The sequence below is a fragment of the Neofelis nebulosa genome, chromosome 3 (assembly GCF_028018385.1).
Source record: "Neofelis nebulosa isolate mNeoNeb1 chromosome 3, mNeoNeb1.pri, whole genome shotgun sequence".
In the NCBI taxonomy this organism is placed as follows: domain Eukaryota; kingdom Metazoa; phylum Chordata; class Mammalia; order Carnivora; family Felidae; genus Neofelis; species Neofelis nebulosa.
This window is the reverse complement of record NC_080784.1, coordinates 89859851-89880884: the sequence shown is the minus strand read 5'-3', so window position 1 is coordinate 89880884 and position 21034 is coordinate 89859851. Positions and strand designations below refer to the sequence as shown.

Genomic DNA, 21034 nt, shown 5'->3' with positions numbered 1-21034 from the left:
CCCTGGAAATAATGGGTTAATGATAGTAGAGTCTCCATGAGACTGGTCCTCAAATGAACTTCACTTTAGACTGTTTTATAAGAAAGAAACTTCTATTATTCTTGAGAAGTTATTCATTTTGAGTTTACTTTTGTAACTGTTAGCCTTCCCCAACAGAAAGTTACAATGTAAACTATAGTTTCTCTTTCTTACATGAAATTATTTTTTCCTTTCAATCCATCCAGTAAAATTATCAATAGGGAAGAAACTTATTTAATTCTCCATATCTGCCCCTGAGCTGACCAGCTGTTCCTGTTTTAAATTCTTGTGTGTTTTTCTCAGCTAAAGTTCATTATTCATTTCAGTTGAGGTGAATAATGTTGTTATTATTATTAACATTGTAGTACGAGGATGAAGAAACAATTGTTCACTTGTTATGTTACTTACTCTAAGTCATTCTGCCAGAAAGATGTAGCTCTGTCAGCTTTGGGCTTTTGACTGTACCGCCTGATCTAGAAAAAAATGCCCAAGGAAAAGGGCAAAATATTCCAAAGTGTCTAAGTGGTGCTTAAGAAAAGTGCAAACTAAGCATAGACAGTCATATGTGGTGTCAATTTTTCTTGATTTCCAGTTTCTGCTGCTGGCAGGAAACACCAGATTTTATTTTATTTGATGCTAAGTTCTTTGAGGCTTAATGCTTAAGTATTTGGGGGTAATCTAATGCAATATTTTTTCAGTCCTTCTCTCTGGGCAGCATTTGGGTTCAGAAGAAACATACAATCAACCATGCGTTCAGAGCATATTTATGGAGCATCTGTAATGGGCCAGGACCTGTTTTAGGCACTAGAGATGTACAGGTAAACAAAGCTGACCCTCTGGTCATTTCCTGTCCTCTTGCTTATTGGCTGGATGTGAAGTATCAGCTCTGCTCCTCATATATCTCCCCCTCTCTCTCCCTCCCTCTCTTCAAGACTTGATTATTTTAGAGCAATTTTAGATTGACAGCAACAATGAGAGGAAAGAACAGAGATTTCCCATATACACCCTGAACTCATACATGCAAAACCTCCCCCATTAGCAATATCCTTCACCAGAGTGGTACATTTGTTGCAATTGATGAACCCAGACTGACACATCATAATTACCCACAGCCTATTGTTTACATTATTGCTCGCTCTCTGTGGTTTACATTCTAAGGATCTGGACAAATGTGTAATGACCTATGTGCATCATTAGGTATCACGCAGAGTAGGATTTTCACTGCCCTAAAAATTCTCTGTGCTCTGCCTGTTCATCCCTCTCTCCACCCCGCCCGATCTCTGACAACTACTGATCTTTTTATTTTCGTCATTATTTTGCCATTTCCAGAATGTCCTACAGCTGGAATCATACAGTCTGTAGCCTTTCCAGACTGGCCTCTTTCACTTAATTATATGCATTTAAGATTCCTCCATGTCCTTCTGGGGCTTGATAGCACCTTTCTTTTAGTGCTAAATAATATCCCACTGTCTAGATGGCACACGGTATATGTTTATTCATTCACTGACTGAAAGGCACTTTAGTTGTTTTTAACTATTGTCCACTATGAATAAAGCCATTTTTTAAAATAAATGGCTGTAGCCATTTAACATTAAAAAAAAAATTAATGTTTATTTTTGAGAAAGAGAGAGGGAGAGCATGAGCAGGGGAGGGAGAGACAGAGAAGGAGACACAGGATCTGAAGCAGGCTCCAGGCTCTGAGCTGTCAGCACAGAGCCTGATGAGGGGCACAAACTCATGGACCGCGAGATCATGACATGATCTTCATGACTCTGAAGTCAGAGGTTTAACTGACCGAGCCAGCCATGTGCCCCTAAAGCTATTATAAACATCTTTGTGCAGGTTTTTGTGTGGACCTGTTTTTTAAATCCCTTGGGTAAAAACCAAGAAGCATGATTGCTGGATCACAAGGTACAAATATGTTTTTTTGTTTGTTTTGTTTTGTTTTGTTTCTTTTCAAATCTCCAAACTCTCTTCCAAAGTGGCTGCACCATTTTGCATTCTCATCAGTGGTGTATAAAGAGCTCCTGTAGCTCCACATCCTTGCCAGCAGTTTGTATTGTCAATATTCTGGATTTTGACCACCCTAATAGATGTACAGCAGTTTCCATCTCTCTCTCTCTCTTTCTCTGTTTTATTCATGATCATATTTCAAACACCTAAAACAGTGTCTGATCCATCATTAGTACAGAGTGAATACTTGCTGATTAAAGGAATGATTTGTATGCTGACCCTCTACTCAGTTGCCATCCAAGGAAAAAGTGAGGAGGAAAAAGAGAAAGAAAATGTAGTGAAGATCGAAGTCAGTTGTCATGGTTGTTCCTTTGTAGACTTTTCCTACAATGACCCTTGTTGTCAGGTGGTCTTGCATATTTTCCACCCTACACTCAGCAATTAACAAAATTCTGTAGAGGGAGTTCGTGCAATCCACACAGACAGCCTCCAGGCATGAGTTTGCAGAAGAGATCCAAATCACAAGTCAGGGAATGGCAAAATATTTTTCTGGTTAGAATTCACAAAATATTCTTCATTGCATTTTTTTGGATGCTGTATCTCATGTAACAAGATTTACTGGAAGTTGGAACCTAAAACTGGAACCTAAAACTGGCTAACCCAAATATGTACGTCCAAAGAAGTCTATGCTTCTTCTGTCTAGAATATTTTGTGGTTAGTTATTTTAAGCTACAGATGGTACCTGTTAATAAAACAAGAATGTACCTGGGCTTTTTAGAAAGCTTTCCATCATTTAGATAAAAGCACTTTGTAACATAGTAGTTTATACTATCAGCCCCTCCCCCATTTGGACAAGAAAGAAAATTTGCATCTTCTACAGGCCATCCACAGGCAGTGAGGAGGAGAGATGCTATGCCAGAGGCACACACACCTTGGCACTAGATTTTCCATGTCTGTACGCCTATGCAGGGAAAGTCAGGGAAAGGAGAAACATCTTCTCCAAAAGTAGTGTTTTTGTACTACAGTTTCTTCTAAAGATCATGGGAGGTGAGAATAAAGAAGATACTAACATTTGAGATTTTACCCTTCTGAATTTATTCACCTTTAGAGTCTATGCCGTCAACAATTGCCTAAGTTATCTTTCTCTTCTGTGGTCATCGACCTTTTTTACTTTAACATGTATTTCCTTGCACTTAACTTTGACTTATACTAAAATTCCAAGCTTATCTTTCCTAGCCCAATCCTTAATACAGAGAGAAGTGTTTTATTTTTAGGAAAAAAAAAATCCCTCCCTCAATAAATTGTTTTCTACACTATGTCTCCCTAGACACTCAAAACCATTAATTTAAAAAAGAACAACAGAAATGACCCTTTGTTCTTAATTGTATACATTTACCCTTCCATTAAACCAGTGAATCAAAGGAGCAAGGTTTATTGAGAATGAAAAGGTATTAGTTTCATATCTCAAAAATATGATCCCGATTGTATTAACAACAAAGAAAATATGTGGAAAAATGATAAAATCTAAGTGATTATATAAAGAACTATATACATGCAAAAATTTGGAGAGGGTTGCTATAAAATGTGGACCGTAGGATGAATTATCAAGGAAGAGTACCATAAAATAAATAAATTGAAAAGATAAAATCTGAAAAAGCAAACAAGAATTAGGAGCAACTTGCAGAAGTCATAAAAGGAAATAGAAAACTATTATTTTAAAGTGCCAGAGTCGGATGTTATTGCAATTTTAAAAGTCAAGAAGTATGTAAATTTTGGCAGCAAGTTTGCAATGCCAGCTCCTCATAAAATTCTTTTAACAGTTCCACAAGTTCTATAGGTTAGCATATAACAAAAATATAAATTAATGAGAAGCATATACAATCACTTTCAGATCTGTTATACAGTATCTTCCTAGTCAGTATTTTTGTTTTGGTTTGGAGTGTATTAAAGGCCCTATTATTTCTGGTATACAGATTGTATATACTTCATGTCGTGTACAGATTGTGTATACAGGATGTTCATACTTGACTGTGACTCCACTTACACAGGTGAGCACTGAACCTCGAGCAGTGAAACCTTGGGCAGTTTCAGTTGCAATGTAGAACTTTAGATATCATGTACTTATTTTAAAAAAGTGACTTATTATTTGTACTGGGAACAAAACTGAATGAGATGAATGGTTCATATAGCTTAATTTCTCAAATTAAAACTTTATATAACCACATTCAGTTGTTTCCATCATTCACAGTTAGAGACATCCTAATACATTAAAAATGATTACAATCAGTAAAGCAGCTAATATTTTCACAATATATAAGGCAGCTTCTTAAATATAAGATAGCTTTGTTCTAGGAATCTAAACTGCAATTAAGGAAGTTAATACTCTGGGTCTTTAAAAATGCCTATACTGTCTTTATTCTTTTTAAAACTCAACATAAATCTTTAAGACTTTCATATGGTTGGAATTTAAATTTACACAGCAATATCTATTGCCTCTCAGAGTTGAGCACATCCCCAATCTTTGATACTGTGATGATACATTCAAGACATATTAAATTCCAACGGGAACATCAAAACCTTTCTGATGTTTTGGCAAATTGCCTGAAATGTGGTGGACCAGTTCTATGAGTTCACGTACGATTGGAAGTTACTATGTCAGGCAGTACCTTTTAACCCACACAACTAATTTTTAAATAGACTCCCGGGGCGCCTGGGTGGCGCAGTCGGTTAAGCGTCCGACTTCAGCCAGGTCACGATCTCACGGTCCGTGAGTTCGAGCCCCGCGTCAGGCTCTGGGCTGATGGCTCGGAGCCTGGAGCCTGTTTCCGATTCTGTGTCTCCCTCTCTCTCTGCCCCTCCCCCGTTCATGCTCTGTCTCTCTCTGTCCCAAAAATAAATAAAAAAAAATAAAAAAAAATAAAAAAAAAAAAAAACGTTGGAAAAAAAAAAAAATTTAAATAGACTCCCAACAGTTTGAATTTTAATGTGTCAATACCCAAACTCAGCTTTGAGTATGTTCTGACGTTTTAGTAGATACCAAAAGAAAGAAACAAGGATGCTAAGCTGACTTTCACAAATGAGACTTCTTCAGTCACTCCAATAAGAATAACTTAACCATCTCTTTTGCCTGAATATTTATCTACTGGTAAGTGGCAAATTTGATACATGTGTGACAGGAAGAGAAATAATTTGAATGACCAATACAGTTATAAATCTCCTCTGCTACATACCAAGAAAGAAGTAAATGATAAATGAGTAACAACGTGAATAACCTGTAAGAATTTGGAGAGAGCCAGTTCTAATCATCCTATAAACAAGTGTTTAAAAGGAAGATTTATTAAGCAACAGATTTAGTGTTGAAAGAGAATTTTGGAAGATGATTCCATTAATAGAAGATTATCACTGAAGAACATTTAAAGGAATCAAATGGGGCCAAAGGGATTAAACACTCATGATTGGATAAAAGAACCTCCTTGGTTTAAGTGCTTTTGTTTGCTTCAGTCTGAAGAGAGGCATGGTACCAAAGAGGAGGAAATACAAACTTGAGAGGTTAAATTGTTATGATAGCACCAGACAATCTTGCTTTCGCTGAGATTACATTACCTGTAACAGGAACAGAGTGAAAAGTGACAGTCTTGCACTAATAGCCTGTGGATCTGGAAAGCCATAGTAAGTGGAGAAGACTGGAGAAACAAGGAGTCTGAAACACGGAATGCTTACTATACAGACAATATACAAAGGTTTTGTGTTTAATATAATATTGCATTTTATTTACTTCACATTATTTAAACATTGATTTCCACCTCTGCTTCCTAAATGACTATTGCTGCTTTAAATTAAGAACACTGAAGTTATGGAAATCTTAAGGATAATACATACTGAAAGGAAGTGAATTTGAAAAAAAAAATGTTTTTAAATGTGGTTAGCATTTGTGTATGTAATCTACTGAAAAATAAACTGAAATTTCCCTTGTAACTGCAATCCCTCCTATAAAGGAAAATGTGCCTTTCAAAGACATAATACATGTATTTGATGTGGTACCCATTTGAGATTTAAAATATCTGAGTGTAGCCTCTTTTAGGCTATTTAACTTTCTTCGTATTTCAATTCCTGCTAGTAAACCAAGGAGGATAATATTTTCACCTCTTGGAAACATTGTAAGGTACAATTTTTTTTTTTTTTTTTGGATTCAACTTAATACAAGATGTTCTGAGAAATTTTTTTTTCATTTGAAAAATGTTCATGTAGTTACTATTTGATTATTCTTTTTTTCTTTATGCTTCAAATGCATTTAAATATTTTAATCTACTGGGAAAATGGTAGACGACTTTCATTCCCATCACAGGTCTCAAATCATTCCTTTTCCATTGCATTTCCCTTGTTCACCAAGCTGAATGTTCCCTCTTTACCATTCAAAACTCAACACTGAATTACCTTCTCATGAAGGACACGCCTCATGCAAAACTTTTGAACGTATATGTAGGAACAGGGTTCTGATTTATGGACAGTTCTTAAGCTTTACTTTAATTTTCCTTTTATTTTCATTGACAGCAAAATTTTCTGGAGAGTACAATCAAGATAGTGTATTCATAGAAATAACATTAACAGAAGCTTGGTCATAAATGAGAACAGTCATAATAACGATCTCCTTCACCAAGGCATTCCACACAGAGAGATAACAGCACAATAATTAAAGAATTTGTCGTTCGTCACACAACAGATACAAAAGAATTGCAATAACAAAATCATAATTTTAAAAAACGTTCTTATACTAAAAATAAAAGCAAAAATATGAGATCATGCACTGGAGACAAAAGCTAAAAGTGAATAGTTATAGCAAAAACATTGCAAAACATAAAAATGTTCAAGTATCGTGAGAGGACAGGGGAAGATTCAAACAAAACAGTTTCAGAATAAATCAATTCCATTTACTACCCTAGGAGGGACACTGACACCATGGTCTTTGTCCACAAATACTTTAGGCTGTTAGAATACATACCGTTACCCATTTAAAGGACAGATTCCATTTTCTTGGAGCGTGTTTACTGTTACAAGGATGGAATGAAATTCATTGTTTCCCTTGGTTACAAATAGACACTAATACTTCAGGAGAAATATTCTCGAGTATAGGCCAGTGTGATGCCTTGGAACAGTAGGGGCCTGGGGGGGGGGGGGCGGGGGGGGGGGAGGTTGGGAAGCATTGACTCTAGCCCTATTTTTTTCATCATGGTCTGTGAAAGATACTTCATAGTCCTGAAATGAAATTTCACCCCATGTCTCAATTTTGCTGAAATTGAACCATCAGAACTAGCAGAGAGCAGTAAAAATAATAATTAAGTGGCTGACGTTGTCATTGATTCTTCATTTTTTAAAAAGTATCGAAAAAAGAAACTGGATCACTTAACGAAACTAAGAATTGCATAATGCTTCAGTGGGGTTGTTCATACAGCAACAGCAAATTTTTCCCCCAACAGAATTCATCTACACAGTGCCTTTACACTTTGTGGTCGAAGACTATATCATATTTGAACAGTGGCTACTTTCTACATGATTAGGAAAGACATGTTTGTCGTGGGAGTAAAAAAATAAAATTTGTCTGTTAAATTACACATAAATATAAGGTACAAATGTATTTTTAAAATACAGATTAAAATAATCACACTTGCATCGTGTACATACGAAAATACAGTATTCAATATTCAATATACACAGACACATTTATGATAAATGCAACTATTTGGCAATGCCAGTTCTCTCAGGGTTTTCTCTGTCCCCGATTTCCATACACAGGAAACAAGAATGCTTCGCTAGCATCTCCTAGCTCTGGCGAACGTCTTGAAGCAGTTTGTTAATCTCCGCCACCAGCTCGCTGGCATCCATGAGTTCGTGTTTCCCGTCGTTGAGATGGTTGAGCACATTATCAAAATCATCTTCTTCATAGTTTTCGGGGATCTCCTCCATGGCCGGCAGCCACTTGGAAGAAGGCTGCACACTGGAGTGAGTTCCAAGTGGGGGCCCCGAGTTGGCGGGATTCTGAAAATGTGTACTAGCTGCCCAGGCTGCCACGCCTTGCGGGTAACCCGCAGTCTTGGCTGGCAAAGGCGCCTTCCGCCGTTCCAGAGAGTTGGAGCGATCCACCTCGGGACACTCGGAGCAGGTGTCCAGGGAAGGGGGTAGGAGGCGCTGGAACACGCTGCTCATTTCCGAGAGCAGAGAGGACGTGCTGGTGTCCCCGGAGTCCTCCTCGTTTGGGGAGTCCTTCCCAAAGGTGGAGAAACTCTTCTTCTTCTCACCAGAATCTGCAGGCTGGGCGTCGTCCTCAAGACTCTGATGGGGGTGCTGCTGCTGCTGGGGTTGTGCTGGGAATTCTTCCCCCGGGATGAACATGTTACTCCTGTAGTCAGAGGACGGCGAGGGCAGAGGCGGCATCCAGCACTGGTCAGAGTGTCCCAGGACCCTGCACTCCTCCGTGCAAAGCCTCATAGCTACACCCAAGGAAGACAACAGGGATTCATTGTCATGCTTAGCATATCTCAAAATGGTAGAAAAGAATGCAAGTTTAGTCTTCAAAAAAAAAACAGGACACCGTTTTAAACTACTACCGTGATGATACCCGTTATTTTACACATTAAATGGACTACAGTTACGGCTTTAATCTGAGTATCAGTTAAATAGACCTCTTCCCCCCCCCCCCCCCCCCGTTTATCAAAGAACAAAAGGAAGATTATGACTCACATACTTCTCAGGATTATTATTTCTGCTACTCAAGTAATGAGAAAATGGATTTATAACTTACACATGAGGATGACTGAAAAGGAGCAAAGGTATGGGTGGTGGGATATTTGCTGGATATAAATTCTAAAATCCTCAGAGCTGTACGGTGCAATCTGTGATTTTGGAATGCCACCAGATTAATTTTTGAGCAATACCTATGAGTAGCCTTCTGGATATTGGGGTCTATCTGACCAACTTTACTTTTAATGGAGGCATTGGGAATATAACAAGTTATCAGGTCATTATACTTAGTAAATTCTCTCAAAAGTATTTTGGATTATTTATTGATTTGTTACTTAAAATAGTGCAAACTATTCTCAACTACTGGACACCTACAGTTACTCTATTCAGAAGTCTTCTTTTAAAGGTTTGGAATTCAAATAGATGGAAAAGTCATCAAAATATAAAAAAGAATATAAAAAATCCATTGGTTAGTTCTTCCAGTTGTTTTAATGTCTGATTGGAATTTGAGTGGCCATGCTCATAGAAAATAATAGATGCTATTAGAAAAGCAGAAAATAAAGAGGAGAAAAATTTCTAAATTTGACAAAGGCAATAACTAAACTACAATAATAATAATGAAAGAATGCAAATAATAAATGCTATTAGAAAAGCAGAAAATAAAGAGGAGAAAAATTTCTAAATTGACAAGTGCAATAACTAAACTACAATAAAAGGAACGATGAAGGATGCAGAAATGTAAAACATACTTCACAAATCATTTATTTCTTTCAGTGACAATTATGTCTCTTCGGCATCATGATTTTGCTTTAGAGCAAGTGACAATGCAGAAAATGCAAAGTAATTATCTTACATTTGAACGAAACTGGATTGATAATCAACCTTAGCTATCTAGTCAGAGCTTATTCTTTAGATCTGGCTATTTGAGCAAGGTTTCTCTTCTTCCCAAATTATTGCTAAAAAGGATGACACTTGAACAATGTCAAAGCCCTTATCAGGAGAAGCAAGTAGTGTCTTGTGTTTATTGTTGTATCCCTAGCACCAGGTAAAATGTCTGCATAGAATAAGAATGCACTATGTATTTTGTAATCATCAGGGAAATGCAAATCCAAACCACAATGAGATATCACTTCAAATCTGTCAGGATAACTACTACAAAAAAAATAATAACAAGTGTCGGCAAGGATGTGGAGAAATTCGAATACTTGTCCACTATTGCTAAGAACACAAAATGGTGCAGTCACTATGGAAAACAATATGAAAGTTCTTCAAAAAATCACAAGGATAACTATCATATTATCCAGCAGACGCACTTCTGGATACTTATCCAAGAGAATTGAATTCAGGATCTCAAAGAGCTATTAACACTCCCTTGTTCACCGCAGCACTATTCACAATAGCCACCGTAGGAAGACAACCCGAATGCCTACCAGCAGATGAATGGATAAAGAAAACACAGTATTTGCATACAGTGGAATATTATTGAGCCTTAAAAAAAGAAGGAAATTCTGCAATATGTGACAACATGGATGAACCTTGAGGGCATTCTACTTAGTGAAATAAACCAGCCATAGAACAAATATGGCATGATTCCATGTATATAAGGTGTCTAAAATGAACAAATATATAGAATCCAAGAGTGAAATGGTGTTTGCTAAAAGGTGCATGTGCAGGGGGGTGAGAAAATGGGGAACTGCCAAACAATGGGCATAAAGTTTTGGTTGACCATAATGAAAAAGTTCTAGAGATCTGCTATACAACATTGTACCTATAGTTAAGAATGCTGTATTCTACAATTAAATATTTTTAAGAGGGTACGTCTCATGTTAAGTGTTCTTATGCAGTAAAATAAAATTTTAAAAAAGATTGATATGCAGAAAAAGAAAGACGAAGAGTAAATGTTTCCTCTCAGAAAAAAAGAGAAATAAAGGACTTTGTTAAAAGGGGTGGAAGTCCCTCCCCTTCACCGCTAAACCTTCAAGATAATTTGGTTTTATACCTCATCAATTCTGGACCTCATTCCTTAACAGAGAAGGGATAATCTGTGGAACAAAATCGAGAACAAGTGTTCTGAAGGAGAAAAAGGTCTGATTGGTAGGAAAACTAGAAATACATAGAAAGTAGAAAAAATGCAGAAACAGCAGAACTAACTATGGGTAAAAGGAAGGGCAAACACCCAGAATCCTTGTGTGATTTTGCCATGAAGAAAGCATACTCTTTCAGCATATCATTTCCTATTTAAATTTACATAAAGATGGATGATTTAAGAAGAAAAGCATGTTTAGATTTACTGACGGCATGGCATGCATTTTTACTGCTGAGAAATAATTACTATTGTTCATCATTTATGTGGACAAAACCAAAAGGAGTTGAAAGTAACTGGAATGCCTTAATAGCACTGAGGTTTTCTCAGCAGTGAAATAGCTATCAAAGTGGTAATGAAGTTTTTTCCCTAATTCCCTGGGTCTCTGAAAATGGAAAGGAGACCCGTCTCTCTTGTCTTACACACATCCTGTTGGAAGGACCGGAAACAGGTCTGATGATACCTTTCATTTGTTTTCTGGCCTTTGACCCTGTGGGAAGGACTTAATTTTTTGATTATTTGATTGGCTTTGTTTTCTTTTAATATTTAATGACAGTGGGGGAAAACGGAAAATTACATAGGCTTCTAAGAATCCCGAGTATGATCAACTTTCTAGAGACCCGAATATAATGAACATGCAACCAAAAATACAATCTGGATGATTCAAATGATGGTATATGTCCACAGGTAATTTTGTTTACAGGAATTTTTTAAAACAGGGAATGCCATTTTAATGAAACAATAAATAAATGGGACCCTGAGTATTAAATAATAAATTAACATAATTTTTTTTAAATTCAGAAAATAGGAAAAATTGAAGAAGACAGGCTAATAGAGAGAATATTGGCAAAAATAGAGATAAGAAGGTAGTGGCACAGAATAGATCATTTCTGTTTCAGTGATATGCTCAACCTTTTCCCTGGAGACCCAACTATTTAAAAACATTCTCAGTGTACATATAATTCAGAGCCACAGAGGTCTCATACCACACCCAGTAAGTCAGAACTTACTGGCAAGTGGTGCATATGGCTAATCTTTCTGTTTCTCCTTGAAACCTGCCAGGTGGTTACATTTCCCCTGGGAAGGGGAAGGCTTGAGGGAGCAGACAACTCTTCTTTCCCACTATATGACTTCCAATTTTGTGACTTACTATACTTTTTAGGTAGGACTCGACGTAAGAAGAAGAAACGAAAAGTAGGTGCCAAACTTCCATCAAGTCATGAGTTACTGAATAACCAATCAGTTATCTAGTCAGAGCCTGCCATATGTGGAGTGCCATGATAGATCCTTGTCCTCAAATGGTTTCAGATCTAGTTCTGAGTCTAGTGTAACAAATGAGGCTCCAGATGCCCAGTTTAAGTGCCAGCCTATATGATGCTAAAGGCATGTCAAGAAAAGGAAAAAAAAGAGGCAAAGCGGAGACTAAAGTAGTTAAAGACACAAACTGTGAGAGATGAACAGGATTCAGATAGACACAGTGAAGAGAAGCCAGTTGGTTTTTTTTTTTTTTTTTTTTTTCAGATAGAAAGGCAACATGAACAAAGGATGGACGTGGAAAGATGGTTCTGACTATTGCAAAAGATACGAAACAGCCCAAAATGAGAGTTAATAAGTCAGGAGTGGATTTTATTGGCCTTGGAATGCCAAGGGAAGTAGTTTTATTAGGTGTTGCTGGGCAACAAAAGTCAATAACTGATTTTAAACCAAAAAAACTTTAAATTAAAATGTTCTGAAAAAGTTGTTCAAGCTGCATACAAGAAATATTTGACAAAGGGAGGAGGTGCTAGAGAGTGAACCTCAGCTTGTACGCTGGGCCAGTAAACGGGCCCTGGAAGAATAGCCAGGACCCGGATACCAGCCATGACGATGGACAGAACTTGGAATTAGAGAGAAATGTCGGAGTAAAGTAATCACCGATGGCAGATTAATGAAAAGTGGAATGAGCTCGGCAAAGGAGTTTCACAAGAAACAAAATCAAAAGGCCTTTATAAATCATACTGGTGCCGCTAAGACATTGGAAAAATGGAGATTCTGCAAGTAGTTCAAGATTTTGCACTGTAGCGCAAAGTTGAATGAGTAAGGAAGAAAGCATGTTGACAAACATGAGCTAACGGACAAGAATGCTTGCTGATTTTACTGCTCAGAATGCAGGATATTTCTGTGGGAATTAATAGAATGAATGACCAGAAATGACCTTGTTGGCAGGCAATGCAACATAACATAATCTATATTTGATCACAGTTTAATGCAGAAAACCAGTTGGAATAAGACACTTAAGTCCTAAAAATACACATGCTTTCAAAAACTGCACTGATTTCTGTTAATGGCATTCAGATGTGGACTTACATTTTTTTTTTTTTTTCCTACTTGGCCTGTTTCCTGGGAATATAAGTTTACAAAGCATGAGCTGCCAGAAAGAATAATAAACCAGAAAATGGGTGAAGTATCATCAGAAGGATGGTCATAATTAAAGTAGCTCTGCACAGATACTCAGTATACATGTAACTTTCTACACCAGCCAGACATGAAGAAAGCTTAAAATATTTTATAAGTCACTGGGAATATCCTGGTGCTCTATGCCACCTGAATGCTTTCCCCACATGGAGGCAGGTAGATAGTAAGAAAGAAATGTATCTACAGTGAAACAACATCATACACCAGCAATATAACTCTCCCACCACACGCCCAGAGTAAGTATGACTGTGCAAATATGGAATGTTTTGAAAGGGTTGTCTGTATATTGAGCGGTATCATTGTTGATAATATAAAACGCAAACTCCTAACTTTGAACGAAATGTTAACTTAGAAGGAGCCTAAAGCCACTCACTAAATAAGACTCACTATTACCTAGACTGTATATCTACCCATTGTTTCCTCAATGTCTTTATTAACATGCATTTTTATTTTATTTTTTAATGCAAGCATTAGATAATTCTCCTGCCATGAACATGTCTGGTGTTGGTAACTTTGAAAGAATGAAAGAGAAGTCCTGCCTTTTTCTAAAACAGGTCAGCTAATATAATTATACAATTTCAGAATTCAAAAGGACTTTAGATATCATTTAGGCCCACAAATAGAAAAGTTATCTCAATAGGGAAAGTTATTTTCCTCTTAGCTATATCAATAAATTATAATTTCAGGGGCGCCTGGTGGGGGGGAGGTCCGTTGGGTAAGTTTCTGACTTCGGCTCAGGTCATTATCCCACAGTTTGTGGGTTGGAGCCCCACATTGGGCCTAGAGACTGCTTCAGATTCTGTGTCTCCCTCTCTCTCTGCCCCTCCCCCACTCACACTCTCTGTCTCTCTGTCTCTCTCTCTCTCTAATAAATAGTTAATTTTTTTTAATTTAAATGAATAGGTTTCACACAATTTAAAAAGAACTTACATAATGAAATACTGATGCTATGCCCACTGTACTACTTTTCATTTGAGAAATCACATTATTCAACATTGAGGACCAATATTCAAAATTAGGGTTCCATCAACATCATGGAACCATAGAAATTTAGCCAGCCAGCCCTTTCCTTTCATTGGTAAAAATAATAAAACTGATTCTCTTTGAGCAAGTTTTCTGAGGCTGTATGTATCCCATTGGATTTTCAGAGATTCATTTTCTTCCTTGAAATAGGGAGTCTCTGAATGAAACAAAGAAACAAAGACACCACTGTGCAAATATTGGTTCTTATGTACATTGTAGCCCTAATGCCAGCAGAAGTCCTTTCCACACACTCATCCTGCCACAGATACGATATCTATGACTGTAATAACATAATGAAATAGGCAGCATTTAATCACTTCGTAGAGGATAGTTAGACTTCAGAATATAGGAATAAATCCATTACTAAACTTATTTTTTAAAAACCTGTTGCTTCATTACTCTTAATAGGTTGGTATTTAAGAGTATGGGATTGGTTCAAATCTCACCTCTACCATGTACAAACTGCCTGATTTGGGATACATTTCTGGATGGAACTCAGACGGCAATTAGTTTTGTTCTGCCTTTCTTTAATTTATCAAATGGCAGGCACTTGATTAACACTCAGCTGATCAAATTCAGTGGAGTTTAGGAATGTAAGTAGCCAGGGCGACGTTTTTATGTGTTCCTAAGAGTCGATTGAATATTACAGTCTCTGGTAACAGGGTTGCTGCAGTGATGTAGTCAGTGTTTACCCAGTTGGTTCAGACAGGTTCTACTGCATAGTCAGATAGGGGGGACTCTATGGAAAACGTGGCTTTTAACTTCCCAGGGTCTCCTCCATCTGGCTACAGACTTAACATTTCCCTTGTAAACGCGTGTGCCTCTTCAACTACCGTGCGGATAGGAAATGAACGGTGGCAAAAATATTCTGTGCTTCCCACCTACAAAGCTGCATTCTTTGTCCTATTTTTGGTGATTGAAATGTACCATTCCCTAGTGTATTTTAATCTCTGATTCTGTGAGTGGGTTCCCATCACAGGAAATTTGTGTCTTCCAAATTATAGCCCAGTTCACCACCATGCACCAAAACAGGCCGTTTGAATAACAACAACCACCCAGTAATTTCATAGAGTTGCTCAAGAGTATCCTGTGGCAGCACTGGATGGGGGCAGGGAGAGGAAAGAAATAGTGTGGCTCTCTATCCCCCTCTCCCCACTCCTTCCTTCTTGTCCTGCTCCGCTCTCATGCTTACCCCTCCTCCACCAACTGCCGTGTCTGAAGTTTAAGAAAATAATTCTGAGGGGCTCCAGGTCATGTTCAATGCTAATAGTGTACAGATGACAGATACTTCAGTGCAAAGGACAAAGAAAAATGTAAGCATGGGAGAAACTGTGCACTCCATGGGTGTAACAGATCTGAAAGTAAGAATTTACCGTCTATCACCACCCTCTTACCTGCTGGAATTCTTCCATCTGTAAGGAACAGGTCACTGAATCCTTCACCCAGCAGCCTGTCTATTGGTGAATCTCGCCCCAAATCATAATCACTGTCTCCTGCTTCACTGTCACCACGGCCACTGTCTTTCAAGCTAAATTTGTCCATGTCTTGGAGGGCATATCTAGAAAGATAAATCAGGGAAAGTATGGTTTTTACTCTTTAGCATTCACGCCATTAGAGACTCAATAGGTAACAGGGGGATAATTCATACCTATAACTCCTGGAATATTTGTTTCCTCGAAAACTTGGCCTTGGTTGATACTGCCCCTGGTGAAGCATTGAAAGAAGCTGGGAGACCTGCTGGAAACCAAACACACAGAACTGATTTCTGGAAACAAACCCCCTAATACTCACAAGCTTAAGCAAGGAAAAACAGTTGCTCACTGCTTTTCATCCTGATGAATTGAACATGTTATCTCTGTTTTAAAGATTTACACATGCTGGAATGTGGCAGACGATGCAGCCAGGCACCACACACAACTGAATACATCCCGGAGAGGCTTGAATGATCTCATACACTGCTTTTCTTTTCTTTTTTTTTTTTTTTTTGAAAGAGAACTCCTTTATAAATAATAGACTGAGTTCCTTTATGTTTTGGTTCAGGTTAAAGAGATCCATTATAAAAATACATGGAAAATATTGTAAGATGCAACAATCTAGCACATGCAGTTAACATAAGGTCAGAAAAAATTCAAAAGTTGAACAAATACAACATGCATTCAGATGGGATTCTGGAGGCCTCGGGTTTTTGCTGGTGCTGTTGTTGTTATCTTTTGGCTTTTTTTTTTTTTTTTTTTTTTTTTTTTTCTGAGTAGAAGCCACAACTGTGAGAATGAAACAAGTCCCTTTATTTGTGGCTTCCAGGATCTTAATCTGGGAAGGAAGGGTATTCTAATTAGATAGTCATTTGGGAGATTCACATTTATTTTTCAATACTATGCATCATACATGCAAGCCCATTCTTTAAGAAAAACAGAACAGCATGCTAAACTATGCATACTTGCTACATACAGGTGATGTACCTTGTATCCCATTTAATTCGGATATTGTTAGTATTGTTTACTGCTTAAAGGAGACACTTAAGAACTAGCACATACACGACCTCTGCACACTAGCAGCTGACCGTGTCAGTGAGTTGGTACAGAGTGCGGTCTTACCTCAACGGCAGGAGTGGCATGGGTGAGTTCTAGTGAGAAATTCTCTGGCACGTGGTTGGATGAGATTGTCACCAAACTGTTGAGGGACTGGTGACTGTGGTGACTCTGCCGGCTACCCATCTGCCCTCTTTCCAAGGTGGGGGATGAGGATGGAGACGATCTGTGATGAGATCTGATGGGCAGAGTGCCATTCATCGTAGGCACCAATGTGATGTCCCCTTTGTGAATCTGCCTGGATGGCCTTTTTGGGTGATGCTGGTAAGTGGATTCTGCTACCCTGCAGTTGTAGGATCTAGTGTCTTTCTTTTCTCGGTTACACCTCGTTGCAAACAGCACCATGATAACCAACAACACTGCACAGATTGCTCCTAAGGAAATAATTATAACCATGGAGACATCCAAAGATGCCTGGCTGACTGAGGTCATTGCTGTACTTGTCACTGACTCTACATATTCAAAGATCGTACACTTCAGAAGGACTTTGGTATGCAGCTGGGGATTGCCTTTGTCCTGGATGATGACTGAGAGCTCCCACTCGGTGTAGGAAACAGATTCCATGCTTACGTTCGTATGGATGTCACACGATCGTGGATCGATTAAAAAGATATTCTCCTCATTGCCTGCTATTATGGAGCAGCTGAGTTCAGCATTCACACCAGAGTCTCTGTCAATTGCCCTTATTCTTGTGACATGAAAGCCACTTTCAGCCCCTTTGGGAATGGAGATTTCTGCAGTATTATTGCGCAGAGCAGGCCCAATAACCACAGGGACGTTGTCATTTTCATCAATGATGGTGAGCACAACTGTGGTATTGCTTACTAGTTGCTTTGGACTTCCTCCGTCTCTTGCTTCAACCATGAAAGTGATCTGACTCACTTCCTCATGATCAAAGATTCTGAGGGCATAGATGGCTCCATTAGATGGGTCAATGGTGACATAGGTAGTTATGGAACTGCCCAGGATAAAACTCTCCAAAATGGTATATGTAACTTGCCCATTTTCTCCAAGATCAGGATCTGTGGCCGTAACGGTGGTGATATATGCCCCTGGCGAGTTATTCTCTGAGATTGCAAATTCATATCGACTTCTCTGGAAGTGGGGTGGATTGTCATTTATATCATTGATCTGAACAGTAAAATGTTTTACTGAAGAAAGACTGGGTGTCCCCTTGTCCTCAGCGATTACAGTCAAACTGTATTCAGATCTCTTTTCTCTATCCAGTGTGGCATTTGTCAAGATTAAATAATTGTTTTCATAAGTCTTCTGAAGTTTAAAGTGACCATGTCCGTGAAGCTTACAAACTATTTCTCCATTCAGCCCAGAATCCTTGTCCTGAACCCTGACCAAAGCAACAAATGTGTCAATGGGATCCCCCTCAAAAATATAAGATATTTCTTCTTTTCCAGGGGACATGAGGTTTATGTTGATTTCAGGTTTATTGTCATTAACATCCACAACCTTGATTATAATTTTGCAGTGAGCTGGGATTGAATTTGGGCCCAAATCTTGAGCCTGAACATCAATCTCATAGGATTTGGTGATTTCATAATCCACTTGCTTGAAAAGAGTCAAATGTCCTTTTTCTGAGTCAATTTTAAAAGTCTCTATAATTTTGGGAGACACATGACTGCTGAAGGAATATACAATTTTCCCATTAGCGCCCTCATCTGGATCTGTGGCATTCAGGTCAAGGAGCAAAGTGCCAACGGGGGAGTTTTCTAAGAGTTGTATTACATAAGACTGCTGCTCAAAAGCAGGGCTGTTGTCGTTGGAGTCGGAAATGCTTATTTTTAGTATGGATGAGCCAGACCTCTGAGGCACCCCCATGTCTGAGGCAGTGAGCTGAAGCTCATAGCTTGCCTTCAGCTCGCGATCCAGCTCTCTGACCACTATGAGTTCTGCATACTTGGCTCCATCGGTCCTGGTGCGAACCTCAATACTAAAAAAATCATTGGCAGAGAGAGAGTAGGTGTGGAGGGAATTTTCCCCAACATCTGGATCAAATGCACTGTCCAGGGGGATGCGCGTCCCAACGGCCGCGCTCTCGGATATCTCAATAGGTATGACAGATCTTGAGAACTGGGGAGCATTGTCATTGATATCCAGCACTTCGACTTCAATATGGAAAAGCTGCAGATGCTCGGTGGGTAGAGTGATCACATCAAACTCTATGGAGCAGTTCAAGTTTTTCTGGCACAGTTGTTCGCGGTCGATTTTAGCCCCTATGCTGATTTCTCCGTTATCCTCATTTACTACAAGGAGAGGAGAATTCCCCCTTTGCATGGCTCGGAAACGAACGGTGGAAGGATTAGGTAGCTTAACTAAAACATCAGCCACATCCTCTGATAGTCTTGCAATCACTGATCCAACCCTCTGCTCCTCATAAATCCTGTATTTCAAATTCTTGCCCAGCACATCGCAGTTGAAAGACACCGTCAGGAGTGCAAAAACAAATCTAAAGTGCATTTTAGCATTCATTTGGCACCTCGGTCAGTTTGGGAGACTCCTCACACAGACCAAGTTAAAACAGCAAAGCAATTCCCCTCAACTTCCTTTGGCAACTTAAAGCTAAGCTACGTTTGGTACTTGCCACTTGAAAGCGTCTCTTAATAACACAGCACAGCAATTAACAGCTCGCAAACTTTTGGTTTATACACACCGTGTCACGACTCGCAGCTCTTGTCGGCGCGGAGTCCGAGCCTTGCATTTGTCCTCTCCGCAGGCAGAAGAGGGTCACCTCCGCGCTTCCCTCCTTGTGTTGTCGGAATCCATCGATTGCAGGGTGCCGGCAGAGGCTGCAGTGAATCTTTCTCCAGCGATGCTCTCTCCCTTTCTCCGCGCGGCTGCAGACTAAACACCCGTGATTGCTGACTCCAGTCTAAAATCTGTACAACTTCACTCCAACTCAGACAAAGCTCTCTTGCCCGGCGTGTGTTGAATCGCTTCCAGCCAATCAGCGTGCTTCCAAATCAAAAGCTGATGGTGTCCCCAAAGCGAGGGCGGTCGCCGAGAAGTGGAGGGTGGAGAGGGAGAGCGAGCGGCGAGGAGGAAGGCGGGGGCTTGGGGCGGGCGGGAGGGGGGGGGGGGCGCGGCTGGGAGAGCCGGGAGGAGGGCCGGTTGGGGGCTGGGGGAGGAGGATGGGAGCCGCTCCTTCGCTCCGCTCCTCCCTTCCTCCTCCCCACGCCCCCCTCCTCCTCCCAGTCTACTGCATTCACTTTCTCTGAGCGTGCCACGACAAAGGGGAGCAAATTACAGAAGAAAAACTTTAAATCAACTTCTGGTCGCCTTTATTTAGTTGGCATCTTAAATTGTTCTGGTTTTCTTAATTGTCCTTTCTTCTTCCGCAAACATGTAATCATCTTGCTTTTCATAGTCTTTAAGTACTGGTTTAACTTGAAATACCTCTAAGTGCATTTTGTTGGTGAAGGAATTTAATAAAATTTGAAAACTTGCTTCTAATTATGCTTCTCAGCCCGCCCCCTTCCCCTCCCCCTCTGTAAATGCTTGGGTCTTTCTCCTGTGAGCACAGGCAGATTTTCTTGGGGCTCTGTTTTAAAGAACAGAACAAGTAAGGAGGTTTCATTTTCTGGTTTTCTTTCATCTTTATTCTTTGAAGATAAGAAAAGGGCTATTTTCCACTCTTGAATTCTCTTAATTAGCAAGATTTAAAGGAACACCTTAGGATTTGAAACTAATTACCGATATAGTTCTACCATCTATCACTTTTTTCTTTGAGTTGGGGCAAAATTGGCTATGATATTTCTTTGTCTTGTACTTCAAAAAATCCTATTTGCCTTCAGTAAAAGACATTTCATGCTTTAGCATGCCAGTTTCTACCAAAAGATTTTCTCTATACATGGTGAGCCTTCACAATGTAGACTGGGAGGGACCTGGACCCTGTAGTTTACAAGTCAAATTTTTATAATATATGCATTATTTATGAAAGCACTTTTCAGATATGTATTTTAAGAACCCAAAGCTTGTTTACATTGAAGAATAAAATGCCTGAGCTGAAAATTGCATTGTGTGTGCATCAGAATGCTGGGAAATGTCATGGGAGGCTTGTGCTTTATCCGGGTCACAGAAACTGATAGGGTATTCTTATTTGAAAATATGATTATTTATGATATTCTTTCTGCTCCACAATTTATTTTAAGTTTATCATCACGGATCT

General features: G+C 39.1%; 1 protein-coding gene across 2 annotated transcripts; it reads right to left on the bottom strand.

Moving 5' to 3' along the window:
• Positions 1–6488: 6488 nt before the first annotated feature.
• Positions 6489–19843, bottom strand: PCDH18 (protocadherin 18). Of its 2 annotated transcripts, none has more exons than XM_058721370.1 (4): positions 16861–19843; positions 15915–16003; positions 15661–15824; positions 6489–8456 (listed from the first exon to the last, which is right to left on the bottom strand). In XM_058721370.1, the coding sequence occupies exons 1-4, from the start codon at positions 19336–19338 to the stop codon at positions 7789–7791; spliced, it is 3399 nt and encodes a 1132-aa protein (XP_058577353.1). In that variant the 5' UTR covers positions 19339–19843; the 3' UTR covers positions 6489–7788. The 2 variants fall into 2 exon arrangements, with proteins under 2 accessions (XP_058577353.1, XP_058577354.1); XM_058721371.1 differs by having other exon boundaries at positions 15915–16000; positions 16861–19841.
• Between the last annotated feature and the right edge of the window lie 1191 nt (positions 19844–21034).